The sequence below is a fragment of the Stegostoma tigrinum genome, chromosome 28, assembly GCF_030684315.1.
Source record: "Stegostoma tigrinum isolate sSteTig4 chromosome 28, sSteTig4.hap1, whole genome shotgun sequence".
Lineage (NCBI taxonomy): Eukaryota > Metazoa > Chordata > Chondrichthyes > Orectolobiformes > Stegostomatidae > Stegostoma > Stegostoma tigrinum.
In genome coordinates, this window is record NC_081381.1 from 35,543,870 (window position 1) to 35,559,185 (window position 15,316).

Here is a 15,316-nt window from a genome sequence, read left to right on the forward strand (position 1 = left end):
TGATGCCAGTACTGCTTTTAGTTTATTACATTAAACAACTTTAAAATCTGGCCATGTGATCTTTTTAGACAGTCAGGGAAATTCAAAGTCTCTACACAAATCATAACCACTCACCTTTGTACTCAGCCAGTAGCTTTTTTAGCTTAACAACATTTTGTCCAGCCAACTCTGACATATCTCAACTCACTAAGTCCTTTGGCATCTGGGGATAATGCATTTTATTCTGGTTTAAATCAGCAATCATAGTCCCCAATTGCACTTATACTGCTTTCTTTGTCACAGTTTTCCAACTCAAATGGACCTTGGATACTTAAATTTCCACTATAAAAGTTACATGAATTGGAAAACAACAATTTCCAAGAATCACACCCTTAATTCTAGAAATGTCTTGCACTGAACTTACAGGCTACCAGGTCTGCACCAGCTAAACTACCTTCACCTCCAGTGGCAATGTATTTTAGTTCAACCCAAATTTGCACAGATGGTGCCATATTATATCGATTTATATTCTGCAAGCTTTCTACAAGATCCCATGTCACTTCTCAGGAAGAAAGCTTCACTGAACAACAAACATCCTTACGGCTGTAAACACAATCCTGGGAGCAATGTGTGTCTTTCTGGTACACGAAAATATAACTGGACCTGCAAAAGTCAGACTTCACCAATCATTTGATTGACCACTGCAATTTTTGGTAACATCATTGATCACCATGACCTTCACCTTTGGCTGAAGGACAGCTCTGGATTTTCGCTGTTCCCCTCCCGGTTTATTTTCTTCATCTGAGTGTTCATCATAGCTCTCAAATTCACTGGAACTCCAACCATCTTCTAGCTGTGCTGGGCTGATACAACTTGCTTCCCGATTCACATCATCATAGATCAATTCTTCCATGGGAACTGCATGAAATGAAATTACAAAGCAGCTTTTCAACTCCACCGATTGACAAACAGAGCATGTGATAATTATCAATAAAGGTCTTAGGGGGATTTGACTGAAAATAATTAAATGCCAAGAGTTTATCAGGGACCTTGTGGAATTTCAATCAGCTATACTTTAGTAATTAATTCTGCACACCAAGAGGAACAGCAAGGATATAGATTTGATACAAATATCAACCCCTATTAGTGACGGAGATTTGAGAGAATAATTGTATGAGCTATTGAAAACGTAAGATAAAGGGAGCACTGTAGAAAAACAGGTTTTGTTTGCTCTATGTTGACAGCAATGGTTATTAATATGCATATAGCATTTCTGTTGAGAGTGGCTACAAGTGCCCAAACCTGCTTGGAATGCAGATATCTTCAAATGAAAGGAGTTCAACATTTTCAATGTGCAAAGTCATTTAAAAATAACAGGGAGTGGAACCCAATTCTGGAATTCACAGTGCCTTCAATTTTCAGAGGCGCAGGATAAGAATGCGGGAAATGAGCCCATACCCTGCACTCCCAACCTGACCGCTTTGGCATCGCTTAGCTTCTTGCAACTTTCATGTGTTCTAGCCAGCTTCCCCATGACTGGAGTTCACCTCAGAAGTCATAAATCAGAGGTGGAATTCAGAAATCTTTTTAAAAAAGCAAACTTCAATAGATCTCATTCATATGTCCCCTTTGTGCCGACTCTACAGCAGGTGGGGGGGGAAACTGGCAGAACGAGAGGACCAGTTGAGTTTGACAGCCTTTACTTCCCAAAAGAATCAATGATTTCTTTTTAACCAGCCCATTTCAGAAATTGGCAGCACCAAGTGACTCTATCCTGTGCTAGTCCACCCTGCCAAAATGGGTCTGGGCATCAAGCCAAGTATCTTAGTAGGAAAAATCATGACTATTGTTTCCATTTTCACTCCCCTATAAGTCCGAGGCAGACAAGAAATGAAGAAAATCTGTCAGAATGCTCATCCTGGACTCCATTCCCATTGTGTTTGGTAATGCATGAATGGAGATGCCCCATGGAGGAAAGAATTGGCTATGATCTGAACTGCAGACTTCCAACACAATCTACCTGGGCTGACAAAGGAAATGGCCTACTGGGTGGGAGAGTGTGGCTGATGACTATGGAATCCTAAGCCAGTGTGAATTTGGAGCTGCAGGAGATGAAGAAAACAATCTGGAGAAGAAGAACTAGGTAAGTGGCAGGTTGGCAGTGAAACACTCTTACCCTGCTCATGGACAAACTGATCTTCATTAGTGACATCATCATAGATCACATCATCTTCTACATCTGGTGATTTATGCTGGGCTGAGGCGGTCTGGGCTGGAGCAATATAGAGAATAAGTATTTTTTAAGTTGAAATTGGTGAGTAGCATTGTAATACATTTTAAGGCTAGAGCATCCAATCAAACTTTTATTAATTTTTACTTAGCTGCAACAAATTGTGCTAGGTGAAACATACAGAAGTCTCCTTCTCCTCAAGAGAAATCTAACATATTAAGAAGACTACCTACCACGCTAGGGGAGATATTTTCTAATCAACTTATTCAAAAGATGTCATCTGAAAGGGGTAGGTCTCCTCTACACTACCACTATGCCACAAGAGCCCTCAGACACCAGAGAGCCTGAAAGTCACCAGCTCAAACCAAAATTCCAGTTAAGCATCCACTGAAACGATCAAACTGGCATAAATGACACTGGTTGGCTGCAATCTAAGCTATTATTCTGAGGGGGGGAAAAAAAATAATTGGAAAAAGAAGGTATTTTGGATTCATTATCCAAATATATGACTGAGCAAGATTTGCACGTGTTCATTATATACGGCACAAAAACAGTAATTTAGCTCAATAAGTTCATGATACACACAAGTCTGTTCAACATTCTTTAACTATCAACATTTACTTCTTACCTCTTGATCTAAATTCCTGATTTAATCTTTATATGAAGCAGTGTGGGGAATATCAAATAGAAATAAGTAACTGGACATTCTTTCCAAGAAGATGGTACTCTAGATTTTGCTGCAACATAATAAACACTGAATACAAATCACAAAGTTTTTTTTTTAAAAGCCTAAATTTGTCTCAGATGGACCAAACATTTGCTTGGAAAAAAAAGCCTTAAATCTATTTTTAGAAACCTACCAACAAAGATAAGGACAAGGAAATGAGCTGCTCACTCATGACTAGTATGTGACCCACAGAGATTAAAAACAGCAGATCCTTACATTTAAAATACTTTTCAAAATCAAAGATACCAGAAATACAATGGATAGTTGGCTTGGGAACAACAAGTTTCTGTAAAGTCACTTTTTAATTCAAATTACATGAAAAGAGAGACAGAGTGGGACAATTAGGCAACTGATTAAATATTTTCCCCCTCAAAAATTGAAGTCTGAAAAAAGTAAACCCCCAACTTAAAGCAATAACTTCAAAATTAAAAGCAAAGATAATTATAAAAAAACCATGCACAAGAGGAGAAAGCAAGGAGAAGCTAATTATTCTAAATAGTAAATCTCAGAAGAACCCAAAAGACTAATAGTTATGCCCAAATCAGCCTTATAGGGAAAACACCAGGAATTGATTTTAAAAAGTAATTAAGGAAATAGGCACCACTTCACAAAGAACTAAAAAGAGGAAATTACCAGAGATGGTACAACAAAGGCACCTCATGCTCACAAACAAGGAAAAGCTTTTTTTTCTAAAAAATAAACTTCACAGGAAGAGGGGAAAATGGATGAAATCTGGAAAGAACTCAGCTGCAACCAGATTTGAGGCAATGAGCACTTTAAGCAAAACAAATCTCAGCTGAACAGCATCAATCTTCGAGTCAGTAGTGGCTAGAATCCAGCCACTTCAATTTGTTTTAGGATGTCAGGAGGTAGGATTTCTGCCTTTTTAACAATGATCACTATGTCACCCTAACACATGGACAGTAGTTTCCCAATCTTCAGGATTACTGACAGTGAGGTGAAGTAACAGCAAACTAGTTTTTGGGCGATGTGGAAAGTATAGGCAAGTAGAGAAGTGTTAGGAGGTGTTAGGTGAGGCTCTGTGGTGCAGTGGAGTGTGTGCTGGGCTTCTATAGGTTTGTTGACTGGGCTATTCAATGGTTAGAGGTGACACAGTAGTTCAGTGTTAGTACTGCTGCCTCACAGTGCCAGGGACCCAGTTGCAATTCTACCCTCAGACATCTGTCTATATGGAGTTTGCTCATTCTCCCCATGTCGGTGTGGGTTTCCTCCCATAGTCTGAGGATGTGCAAGTCAGGTGAATTAGCCATGCTAAATTGTCCATAGTGGCTAGGCTGGAAAATGCAGGGACAAGGTTGGTCTGGGTGGGGTGTTATTTGGAGGTTTGGGATGGGCCAAATGGCCTTTTTCCATACTGTAGGGATTGGATTATGATGATGATGGGGGGGTGTGGAAGTGGTTCCCACCTAGATTGAAGTGTCCACTGCACAGGTTAATGGAGAGAGCAATAAACAAGTGGAGCTCAGTAGCAGCCTAAGAGTATTTCAGGCAGAAGTCAAGCAAGTTGTAACAACATTTTTTGTGTTGAATTATGTTCCAGATGATATCCAAGTTTACACATTTGAGCAGTATTAGAATGATGTTTGAAAATATCCAAAAATGAATGCTTATTAATTATGTCCTTACTAAAACTTTGCTGTGCACAGCTATTAGTGCACCATGTGGATAAAATCCTGTACCCATGGGCTCACGGTTAATTGGAAAGATCTGTGAGAAGATTGGATAAGGCTTTGAGTTCATCAGACCCGAAGGAAGCCTTATCTTGATTTTGTGACATGAGACCTTTATGACACTACCATCAGAAGCATTGCCACACATGCTCAGTTCATCATTTTTCTTATTTATTGAGAAGATCAGTCAAGATTAGCCACACATTTGTCTGTATGTTCAATAATATCTGTAAAATGAAAACATTCAACAATTTGAACCTGACTTCACCTCACCAAAGCATTAATCAATTTCCTTCTCAAAAAGGAAGTGGATTGGTGTTCTTGTGGCTCAGTGGTAATAGGCCTCCTGGCTCAGAAGTAGGGACGTGTTCAAGCTTCCCTCCTGTTACAGAGTTGTGCAAAATAATTAAAATTTAGAAGGTTACACAGAGGACATGTGGGGGATTATGGCATCTAGTCAACATAAAAAGGAAAGAGCTATCATTGTTATCTCTCTCCAAACCTGTGCAGACCAGCCACTCACTTGTTATACAAGACAGTTAGTGCCCAAAAGGGTTAACTGATGTCATGAGATAAGCTCTGCCTGTCAAGATAGAAAGTGGTTTTCCTGGCGGGAGATAACCAATTGAATTATTTGTGTATGTTTGTTTTTAGGGTCTCTAAATTTTTGTCCTTAGTGCTCAGTCCATTTGGTTAACAGGAGTGTATACTTTTAATTGGAGCTTGATGTCTTTAGACAATATCAAGTAACTCAGATATAATGTAACTGTTAAGTTCTCTGTAACAAGCCCATACTGTTTATCAAGACAGGACCACTATCCTGTCAAGACTTTATATGGGCACCTTTCTCCAATTGGTATCAGGAATTTGATTAATACCAATAAGGAGGATTGATGGCAGTAAATCTACAAATCTACCTGAGGTAGCCTAAATGGTTCTGTAGGAGACAGCTGCACCATTACAGCATTACCCACCCCTGGTCTGGCCTACATATGACTCCAGAGCCACTGCAATGTAGTTGACTCTTCACTGTGCTTTGGGCAATTGGGTATAGGTGATGAATGCTGCCTGGCCAGCGACACCCTTGTCCTGTGAATGAATAAATATTGGCAATATAAATAATCATAGCCAAACACTTTTCAGCTTCATAGAGTAGTGGGAGTAGCCCTACCTCTCGGTCAGATGTTTGGGTTCAACATACCCCAAACAGATCAATCTGAATTTGCTTGAACCAGTGCGGCGTGCTCTACATTGGAGAAACCAAACGCAGATTGGGGGACAGCCTTTGCAGGACAGCTTCAGTCTGTGCACATGCATGACCAGATTGGTCATTTTTAACACAGTGTCCTGCTCACATGACCACTTGTCTGGTCTCAGCATGATGGGCTCAATATTGAGTTCAACATCTTCAGATTATGAACCCACTCCTACTCCTTCCCTTTCTTTTAGCTTTACTTGTTACATTCTCTGTCACTATGTCCTCCCTCCTTTACCCCTTCACTCGAGTGGCACCGTCTGCTCTTTCCAGCCTGGCAATTAGACACACCAGTGTTGTGTCACTCTCATCCCAATTAGTCAAACTGCACCAACTACATTGTTTCTCCCCCAGCACTCTACTCCCCGCTATAGCATAAATGCTGCTCCCGCCACACTTCACATCAACTCTGAGGAAGACTCATCTAAACTTGAAACATTAGCATCTATGGAGAGAAAGCAAGGTAATGAACTTGTTGGGATTTCCAGCATTTGTTGTTTTCAGGTTGGAAGGAAGAACTGTCCTCCTCTCCATCCACCAGCACCTCCACGTCCCTGTCATAAATGAGCAGCAAGCTATACTTTCCTCTGGGCTAACGTTCTCAATGATTTCAATCAAGTATTGCAGTGTTAGGTTTCAGTCCTGAAACATTAACTCTGCTTGCACTTCACTGATGCTGCCACACCTGATGAGTTGCTCCAGTGATGTCTGTTTTTGTTTTTAATCACATTGTGGGGGCCAGTGCCTGCCTTGCAGTATCTGAAGTCCAATGGTGTCAGAATAAGGGGTTTCCCATTTAAGACAGATGGGGAGGCGACGGCCTAATGGTATTATCACTGGGCTATTAATCCAAAGAACTAGATAGTGTAGTGGGGACCCAGGTTCAAATCCTGCCACAGCAGATGACAGAATTTGAATTCAATAAAATATCTGGAATTACGAATCTAATGATGACTGTGAATCCATTGCTGATTGTCAGGAAAACCCCATCTGGTCCACTAATGTCCCTTAGGGAAAGAATCTGCCATCCTTACCTGGTCTAGCCTACACATGACACCAGACCCACAGCAATGTGGGTGACTCTCAACTGCTGTCTGGGCAATTAGGGATGGGCAATTAATGCTGCCTGGCCAGTGACACCCTCATCCCATGAATGAATTTTTTTTTAAAAATGAGGACAAATTGTTTCCTCTTAGAAGATAATGATTCTATAGAATTCTTTACCACAGAGGGCTGTTGACGCTGGTTGACTCAGTATATTTAAGGTTGAGATTAGCTGTAAGCCATGCCAGACTGGGCAACGCAAATCTCATTCAATGTAAGACTTTAACTGAAAATGGGAAAATTCAGGTGCATGTCTTATTGCAGTTTGTCAATTTTCAGCCAAGCAGCTTTATAAGTTTATATAAATTAATCTCTCAAAATCTTTCATATCAGGGCTATGTCTAGTTACAAGACAACAGTTCTGTTTTTCATGAATTGTATCTCCACAGTCCATAACAGCATTGGTTCTAGAAATACAAGCAGGCCATTCAGCCCACTGAGTCTGCTTTACCACTCAATGAGATTACGACTGATCTGATAATCCTCAACTTCACTTTCCTGCTTTAACCACTATCTCTTGATTCCCTTCCTGATTAAAAATCTGTCTATCTCAACCTTGAATGGACTTAATGACCAGCTTCTACAACCCACTGTGATAAAGAACTCCACAGATTTTAAACCCCAGGGAATAGTTTCCTCCTTATCTCTGAGCTAACTGTGTGAAACATTACAGAAAAAACTCAAACATATTAATCAGCAAAAATTCCATTTTTATCATTACCCAAAAATATTTCTGTCTTGCAGTCCCAGGAGCTGAGATACAGGTTAGGAGAAAAATCTAATTCCACTAAGTCACATGTATGTAATAAGTCGCAACACGCAAGATGACACATCTGGCATAAGGCAGCATTTTATTTACTATTCTGTAATCATAGTTGCCCTACAGGGTCTTGTATAGGAGTTGGACAAAAGCAAACAGACCATACAAATTCATCATGTATAAGAGCCTTCCCCCTACCATCTCCAAAGCTGCTATTCCTTTGATTTATTTCATCACCCACACTGCACAAATATAATGCAGGATGTGGCAAGAATGACGGACAGCGTTGTGGGAGGCTCAAGGAACCAATACAACAGTGAGAAACACCACAACCAGCAGAGAGGGTGGAGCCCATGGAACTGCAGATAGGTATTAGGATTTTTAAAATTATTATTGCCCATTCCTAATTGCTGTCCAGAAGATGGTGGTGCAATGCCTTTTCTGAACCCCTGCAGTTCTACTAGTACAGATATTCACACAGTGCTCCTAGACACAAAGTGTGAAGATTCGCACACAATGACAATGAAGGAATGGTGACATGATTCTAAATAATGTTGAAGGAAATAACTGCTTGGGTGGTGATCAAAGTACTAATCAATGGGATTGTCCTGGATGGGGTTAAACTTTGAGTGTGAAGACTGCACCCATCACGTTAAGTAGAAGTATTCCATCATGCTCCTGAATTGCGCCTTTAAGGTAGGGCATTGACTTTGAGAGTCAGGTAGTGAGTTACTTGCCACAGAATTCCTGGCTTCTGACTTGTTCTTGAAGCCAGCGTATTTATATAGCTAGTCCAGTTCAGTTTCTGGTAAGTGGCGGACCCCAAGATGTTGATGGTGAGGGTTCCAATGATGAAAATGCTATTCCACATCAAATTAGGTGATAATTAGATTCTCTTATTGGAGACACTCATTACATGGCACTTGTGTGGCTTTGAAGTTAGTTGCCACCTCTCTGTACAAGCCTGGATGTAGTCCAGATCTTGCAGCATGTGAGAACAAGGATTTCGGGCAAATATTCAGAATAAGCAGTCAGAGCAAGTATTAAGGATAAGTATTAAAGGGGTTAGAACAAACAAGTCAGGGATGCAAGCATTAAAACTATGTTCATATATTGACCAACTTGGGAGTCAAACATCAGGGATCGACAAGAATATGGAGATGAGATAACAGTCAGATCAGCCAACATCTTATTGGAAAAGGCACAGGTTGGAAGGGCTGAATGGCCTACTCTTTTTCCAAATTAATATGTTCATGAAGATTCCAAAATTGTATTAATCAGGGATCTGCAATACATAGACATAGAGGATGGTGGATGCACAACATTAGGTTTAATGATTTGGCTTACTTGTGATCTTTCTGTTGGATTCAGTATTATTTGGGTCATTCTGCATATACATGTGTTTTTTTTAAAAGTAAGATACATAATCAAAACCTAGAGTGAAACACTGGTTAGCACTGCAGCCTCACAGCACCAGGGAATCCAGTTCGATTTCACCCTCGAACAACTATCTGTGTGCTACTTGCATGTTTTCCCTGAATCCAAAGATGTCCAGTCTAGGTGGTTTGGCCATGCTAGGTTGCCTATAGTGTCTGGGAATGTGCAGGCTGGGTGGGTTACCCATGGCACATGCAGGGTTACAAGGATAAGGTAGGGGTGGTTGAATCTGGATGAAAAGCTCTTCGGAGGTTGGTGTGGCCTCAATGGGGTGAATGGCCTGTTTCTACACCGAAGGAATTCTATGATAATAAATAGATAAAACCAGTGAACAATATGTTACATATATAAAGGGAGGAAATTCATTCGTTTTGTGGATCAGCTGAAATGTGCTGCTTTAAATTCTTGTGCCCTGTCACAATGTGAGGGAATCAGAAACATTGCAAGTCATAAACAGGGGCTGAGAATGACCTGGGCTGCAGGTTCTCAGGGAGGTCATACCATCCCATGGAGAGATAAGGATACTAATTAGATGGTCATTCATCAGTATAGGCAGTGCAGAATTCTGAAGGAGTGCAGTACTCACTAACTCGTTTCCAAGAGTGAATAAGGGTGAAGGTGTTAGCGTCTCAAAGGAGTGCAATCTGGAGCACTGTAGCCTTGACATGAGGGACCAAACTGGAGGGAATAACAAATTGTAATGGTTATAGGGAGTTTCAATAATCAGGAGAATGGACAGGCAGTTCTGCGGCAATCAACCTGAGTCCCCACTGGGTGTACAAGGTGTAGGGCTGGACGAACACAGCAGGCCAAGCAACAGAGGAGCAGGAAGGCTGACGTTTCAGACCTAGACCCTTCTTCAGAAATGGGGGAGGGGAAGGGGGTTCTGAAATAGAGGGAGGGGTGGATTGAAGATGGATAGAGGAGAAGATAGGTGGAGAGGAGACAGAAAGGTCAAAGAGGAAGGGATGGAGCCAGTAAAGGTGAGTGTAGGTGGAGAGGAGATAGGTCCCCACCTACACTCACCTTTTCTGGCTTCATAACCGCTTCTTTGACTTGTCTGTCTCCTCTCCACCTATCTTTTCCTCTATCCATCTTCTATCTGCCTCCCCCTCTCTCCCTATTTATTTCAGAACCCCCTTCCCCTCCCCCATTTCTGAAGAAGGGTCCAGACCCAAAGTGTCAGCTTTCCTGCTCCTCTGATGCTGCTTGGCCTGCTGTGTTCATCGAGCTCTACACCTTGTTATCTCAGATTCTCCAGCACCTGCTGTTCCTACTATCTCTCCCCACTGGGTGTGATGCTTCTCTCATGGTAGAATATAAAGTATCATGGAAAAGTTTGGAGGGGAACAAGTGGCAGGGAAGGAGTAGAGATAGCCAGACGGCATGGTCCATAACCAAAATCAATAACAAAAGTAGGAAAATCATCGGAGGCTCTGCAGTGAGGAGTTGGGAAGAAAGTTAAAACAAAGAGAACCTCAAAAGGTGCTAACCTTTGGATTACTCCCAGTCTGATGATCTAGTGAATAGCGAGCAGAGCATGCTCAGGTACAGTATTAAGTTGCATGCTCATAAGAAGAAAGCCCTACTGAAGTGGCAGCATTGAAACAATGGAATGAACAATCTCGTTCTCTGCTATATCTTTTTAAGACTGTGGCTTCACCCATTGCATTGACAGAGAAAAATCTCTCGTCCTGGAAGTTGCTGTCAATGGGGTTGGCTTATAACCAGGTGTATTTTAGCAATAGAAAAGGAAAATTAACCTTTTTCAATCAACGCAATTAAATCCCACACCTGGAAGTTAAATGTTCATTTGCAACATCAGGTCAGGCAATGCCAACCTTAACAAACCCAGAATGGATTTGTTGAACTTAAACATTCAGCTCTAGCCATCACTTACCCAACTTGGGAAACAGTACATAACAATATTGGAAAATGTGCTGCATGCGACAAGCACTTGATCAATCGAGTCCCTATGTATTCTCAATTAAATCTACCCTACTAAAGACTCTAAACCTCTTATTTATGCACCTGCATGAAAATTCTGCAAAATTCCAAATGATTCATCTACATCATGTCTCTTTTAATCAGCCCTGGCCAGCTGAAGAAAAATCATTAAATCCTGTGGAATATAAAATACAACCAGCTCCGACCTTCATCAATCTTGCTTAAAAAAAAGTTCACCTTTCATCTCATCAAATGCACTCCAATCTCATACTTAACCTGGTGCCATTGAAAGAGCTGTAGCCTACTTCCTCATGCACTATGCAGAATCACTATAGTTACAGGACAGAAGGAGGCTTGTGTTTGCACAAACTCTCCAAATGACCATCTCATCATTCAGCGCCACTCTCCTGCCTTCTCTCCATAACCCAGCACATTCTTCCTTTTCAAATAGTAATCTTATTCCCTTTTAATGCCTCAATTGAGCTTGTCTCTATCACACCTACAGGTAGCACTTTCCAGCCCCTCACTCTCTGCATTAAAATGCTTTTTTCCCAAATTCCTCTGCTTCTTTTACTAAGCACTTAAAATCTGCTGCCTCACATTTTCAAGCCTTTCACAAGTGGGAGTATTTCCTCCCTAGTTACTCTCTCCAGACCCATCATGATTTCAAATACTTCTCTCAGTCTGCTCTTCTCCAAGGAGAACAGACCCATCTTCTCCAATCAATCTTCATAACTGAAATTCCTTATTCCTGAAGCCATTCTTGTAAAGCTCTTTTATATTGTCTGCAAAACCTCCATATCTTTCTTAAAGTACAGTGCCCAGAACTGGACACAATACTCCAGCTGAGGCAAAACTAGTATCTTACATAAGTTCAGCAGTATCTAGCTATTGTACACTAAGCCTCTATTAATAAAGCTGAGGATGCTGTATGCTTTACTTACTGCTGTCTCCACCCATCCAAGCGTCTTTATTGCTTTATGCATATATTCACCAAGCTCATTCTGCACTTTAGAATTGTACTCCTCAGTTTAAACACAGTCCATTTTCTTTCCAGCAAAATGCATTGTCTTACATTTCTCTGCAATGATTTACATCTACTTCTATCCACCCACTCTGCCAACTTTTATATGTCCTTTTGCAGTTCTAAACTGTCCTCCTCACAGTTGATAGAACTTTCAAGTTACGTGAATGCTGAAATTCTGCTCTGGTACTCCAAGATCTAGAATGTTAACATAATATTTGTCAGAGTTGTTTTATCTATCAAGTTCCTTTATATTATCAATTAAATCTACCCTATTAAAGACCCTAAAACTCCCATTTATGCTCCTGCATGAAAATGTCTCACCATTCACCTTTGGTGAACTTCACTACAAATCTTTGCCATCCAATAAGCATTCATTCACCCCTGTTCTCAGTTTCCAGTCACTCAGCCAGTTTTGTTACCACGTTTCCACTGTTCCTTATATTCCATGAGCTCAAACTTTGGCCACAGTTCAGTTGTATACCACTGTACCAAATGCCTTCCAAAAGTCCATGAACGCTGCATCCACAACTTTGCCCTGAGCAACCCTCTTGTTACCTCTACAAGAACTCTAGTGAGACAGTTAAACATGATTTTCCTTCAGGAAATCTAAGCTGAATCTTCTTAATTACCATCATTCAAATGATAAGAGCAGCATTCTGGTTGAAACTATTAAAAAGGAGACGCAATGTAGATATAATCGAGATGTGTCAAGGAGAAAGGCCCTCTTCAAAACTGCGAATCTCCTAGATAGTTTAGAATGAAAGAGGGTTTTAATTTTAAAAGAATATTACTACAACTGGATTCTGACACCTACACACTGAAAAATACCAAAATTTATTGCAGATCTGTCTGCTAGCAAAGCACAAACTGTTGCAAAGTTAACTTAAATTGTGCCATGTAACACCTCTACATTAGTTCAGGTCATTTCAGTTATCAGACTCTCTCAGTGCCTCAAATGCATGTAAATATAGTCTTAACCAATTGGGAGATGCTTTGGGTTTGTTTGTATAGAGTCAAACTCCAATGTTTGTTTCCTTGATATGCCACTGTACAGACCGAACTGCATTCGTGACTATATGTATATATAAAGATATCTTTAATGAATAATGTATATTTTTGAAATAAAAATAGACTTATACAAACCAGTTGTCTGGAATTACCATTACTTGAGAGTCATACTGACAGAAAAACTCTAACTTGGAACAGGCCAGTCAACCCAACAGAAGTGGTTATGTTTTACAGTAGCCTTCTCCAACTTTAAAAACCTCTTTCCCCCCGTTCCCATATCCTAGTGTTCATGTAATTGCTGAATGGCTTTAGATACAATACATCTGCCTCAATTACTCCTGTGACAGCATGTTCTACATATTTTGTGCTGTCTGAAATTATTATTTGATTTGACAGTGATTAATTTGTATTTCTGCCCACTTGTTCTAGACTGCCACAAATGGAAACAGTTCTTCCATGTCTGTACTATCAAAGCCTTTCTTAATTTAAAATTAAAATTCTATCAGGCCTCCTCTCCCCCTGGTCCTGAGAGAAAGGAGTGCCTGTTTACTCAACTGTGCTTCATTGTTGCATCCTCACAATTCTAGTCTCATCCTTACACATCCTGTCTGCACCATCTCCAATACTTCACTGTTGCGTTTGCTCAGAGCTGCGTACAGAACTTCAAACACATTCTAAACAAGTCTCTATATAAACGTAGAACCATGTCTCTGCTTTTGTATGCTAATCCCCTCGAAATGAATTATATTGCATTCCTTACAGTTATATCAACTTGCATTGCTACTGTTTATATTTCCAGATCGCTCTGCTCCTCAGTCTCATTTAGTTTTCTACCTTCTAAAGACACAAACAGCCTGCTCATACTTTACAAAATAAATTTTAATTTCAATTTATTCCCCAGTTTTCAAGTCTGTGTGTTTTTCTGGATTATGGTGCAGTCCTTCATATTATTAGCTGCAGCCATCACACCAACTATAAATTGTTAACATATTCTAACTCCTCTGTTGAAATCCATTAGGTACAAGTTTAACAGAAGTGTGCGGATTCCAGTGATTCTATTTTCTGTTTCTTGTCAATCTGAGAAATCTTCCCTTAATTCTTATCCTGTTTTCTGTTTTATAGGTATGTTCCAATTTTTTCTGTTTGTTGGAATCCAACTTCAGCTACCATGGCCATTATACTTAGACCCTGCATAACATCTCACTAATTCGTTTTCAGTAATGAATGCCAGAGAGGGTAACAACATCTCAAAGGACTGCAATCTAGTGCATGGCAAGGCTGAAGGACTGAACTGGAGGTAACAGTAAACTTTAGGAAGGCTACCTCTGCATCAGAAGGCCCAAGTTCAAGTCACAACTACTCCAGAGGTCTCCAATAACATCTCCGAACAGGTTGATGAGAAAATATCGATTGTGGGGGCTTCAATAATCAAGATAGAAACTGGCCTTTCTGCGGTCAGCATCAGAAGTCACACTGGGTGTGGTGCTTCCCTGTTATCAGAATAAACAGCAGCACAGCGGGTGTAGAAAATTTTGACAGGGTAGGAGGGGGTACTAGGCCGAAGGAGTCGGTGGGGAGGAGAATGGAAAAAGCCAGAAGTCATGATCTATGGAAGGAAAATGATCAAACAGTCATAGAGTTTTACAGCATGGAAACAGACCCTTCGGTCCAAACAATCCATGCCAACCATAATCCCAAACTAAGCTAGTCCCAGCTGCTGGCACATATCCCTCCAAACCTTTCTTATTCCTGTACTTATCCAAATGTCTTTTAAACAAGCGTGTTAAACACCATTTTAACCATTCTCTCCACATGTGACGCAAACTGCAAAGAATTATATACCTGAACCCCGAGGTCCCCCTGCTCTACAACACGACTCAAGGCCCTACCTTTAATTGTATAAGTCTTCCCCTTGTTTGTTTTACCAAAATGCAATACCTCACATTTATCCAAATTAATCTCCATCTGCCACTCCTCAGCCCACTGACTCATTTGATTAAGATCTCTTTGTAATCTTGGATAACCTTCTTCACCATCAACTAAACCTCTAATTTTGGTGTCATCCACAGAATTACTAACCGTGTCTTCTATATTCTCATTGAAATCATTTGTATAAATGATGAACAAAAGTTGACCAAGCACCGATCCCTG

General features: G+C 40.5%; 1 protein-coding gene across 8 annotated transcripts in view; it reads right to left on the reverse strand.

Annotated features, from left to right (window-relative positions):
* The window catches only part of LOC125466721 (rho guanine nucleotide exchange factor 10-like protein), a 187,874-nt gene that overhangs the window by 77,132 nt on the left and 95,426 nt on the right, over nt 1–15,316 (reverse strand). For 6 of the 8 annotated variants that reach the window (XM_048561632.2, XM_048561636.2, XM_048561635.2 and 3 more), the window contains 2 exons: nt 2,156–2,251; nt 722–897 (listed from right to left, as the gene is read on the reverse strand). The exons of the other annotated variants lie outside the window; for them this stretch is intronic. In XM_048561632.2, the coding sequence (XP_048417589.1) occupies nt 722–897; nt 2,156–2,251 (272 nt within the window). The remainder of the gene's footprint in view (nt 1–721; nt 898–2,155; nt 2,252–15,316) is intronic. 8 annotated transcript variants of the gene reach the window in all.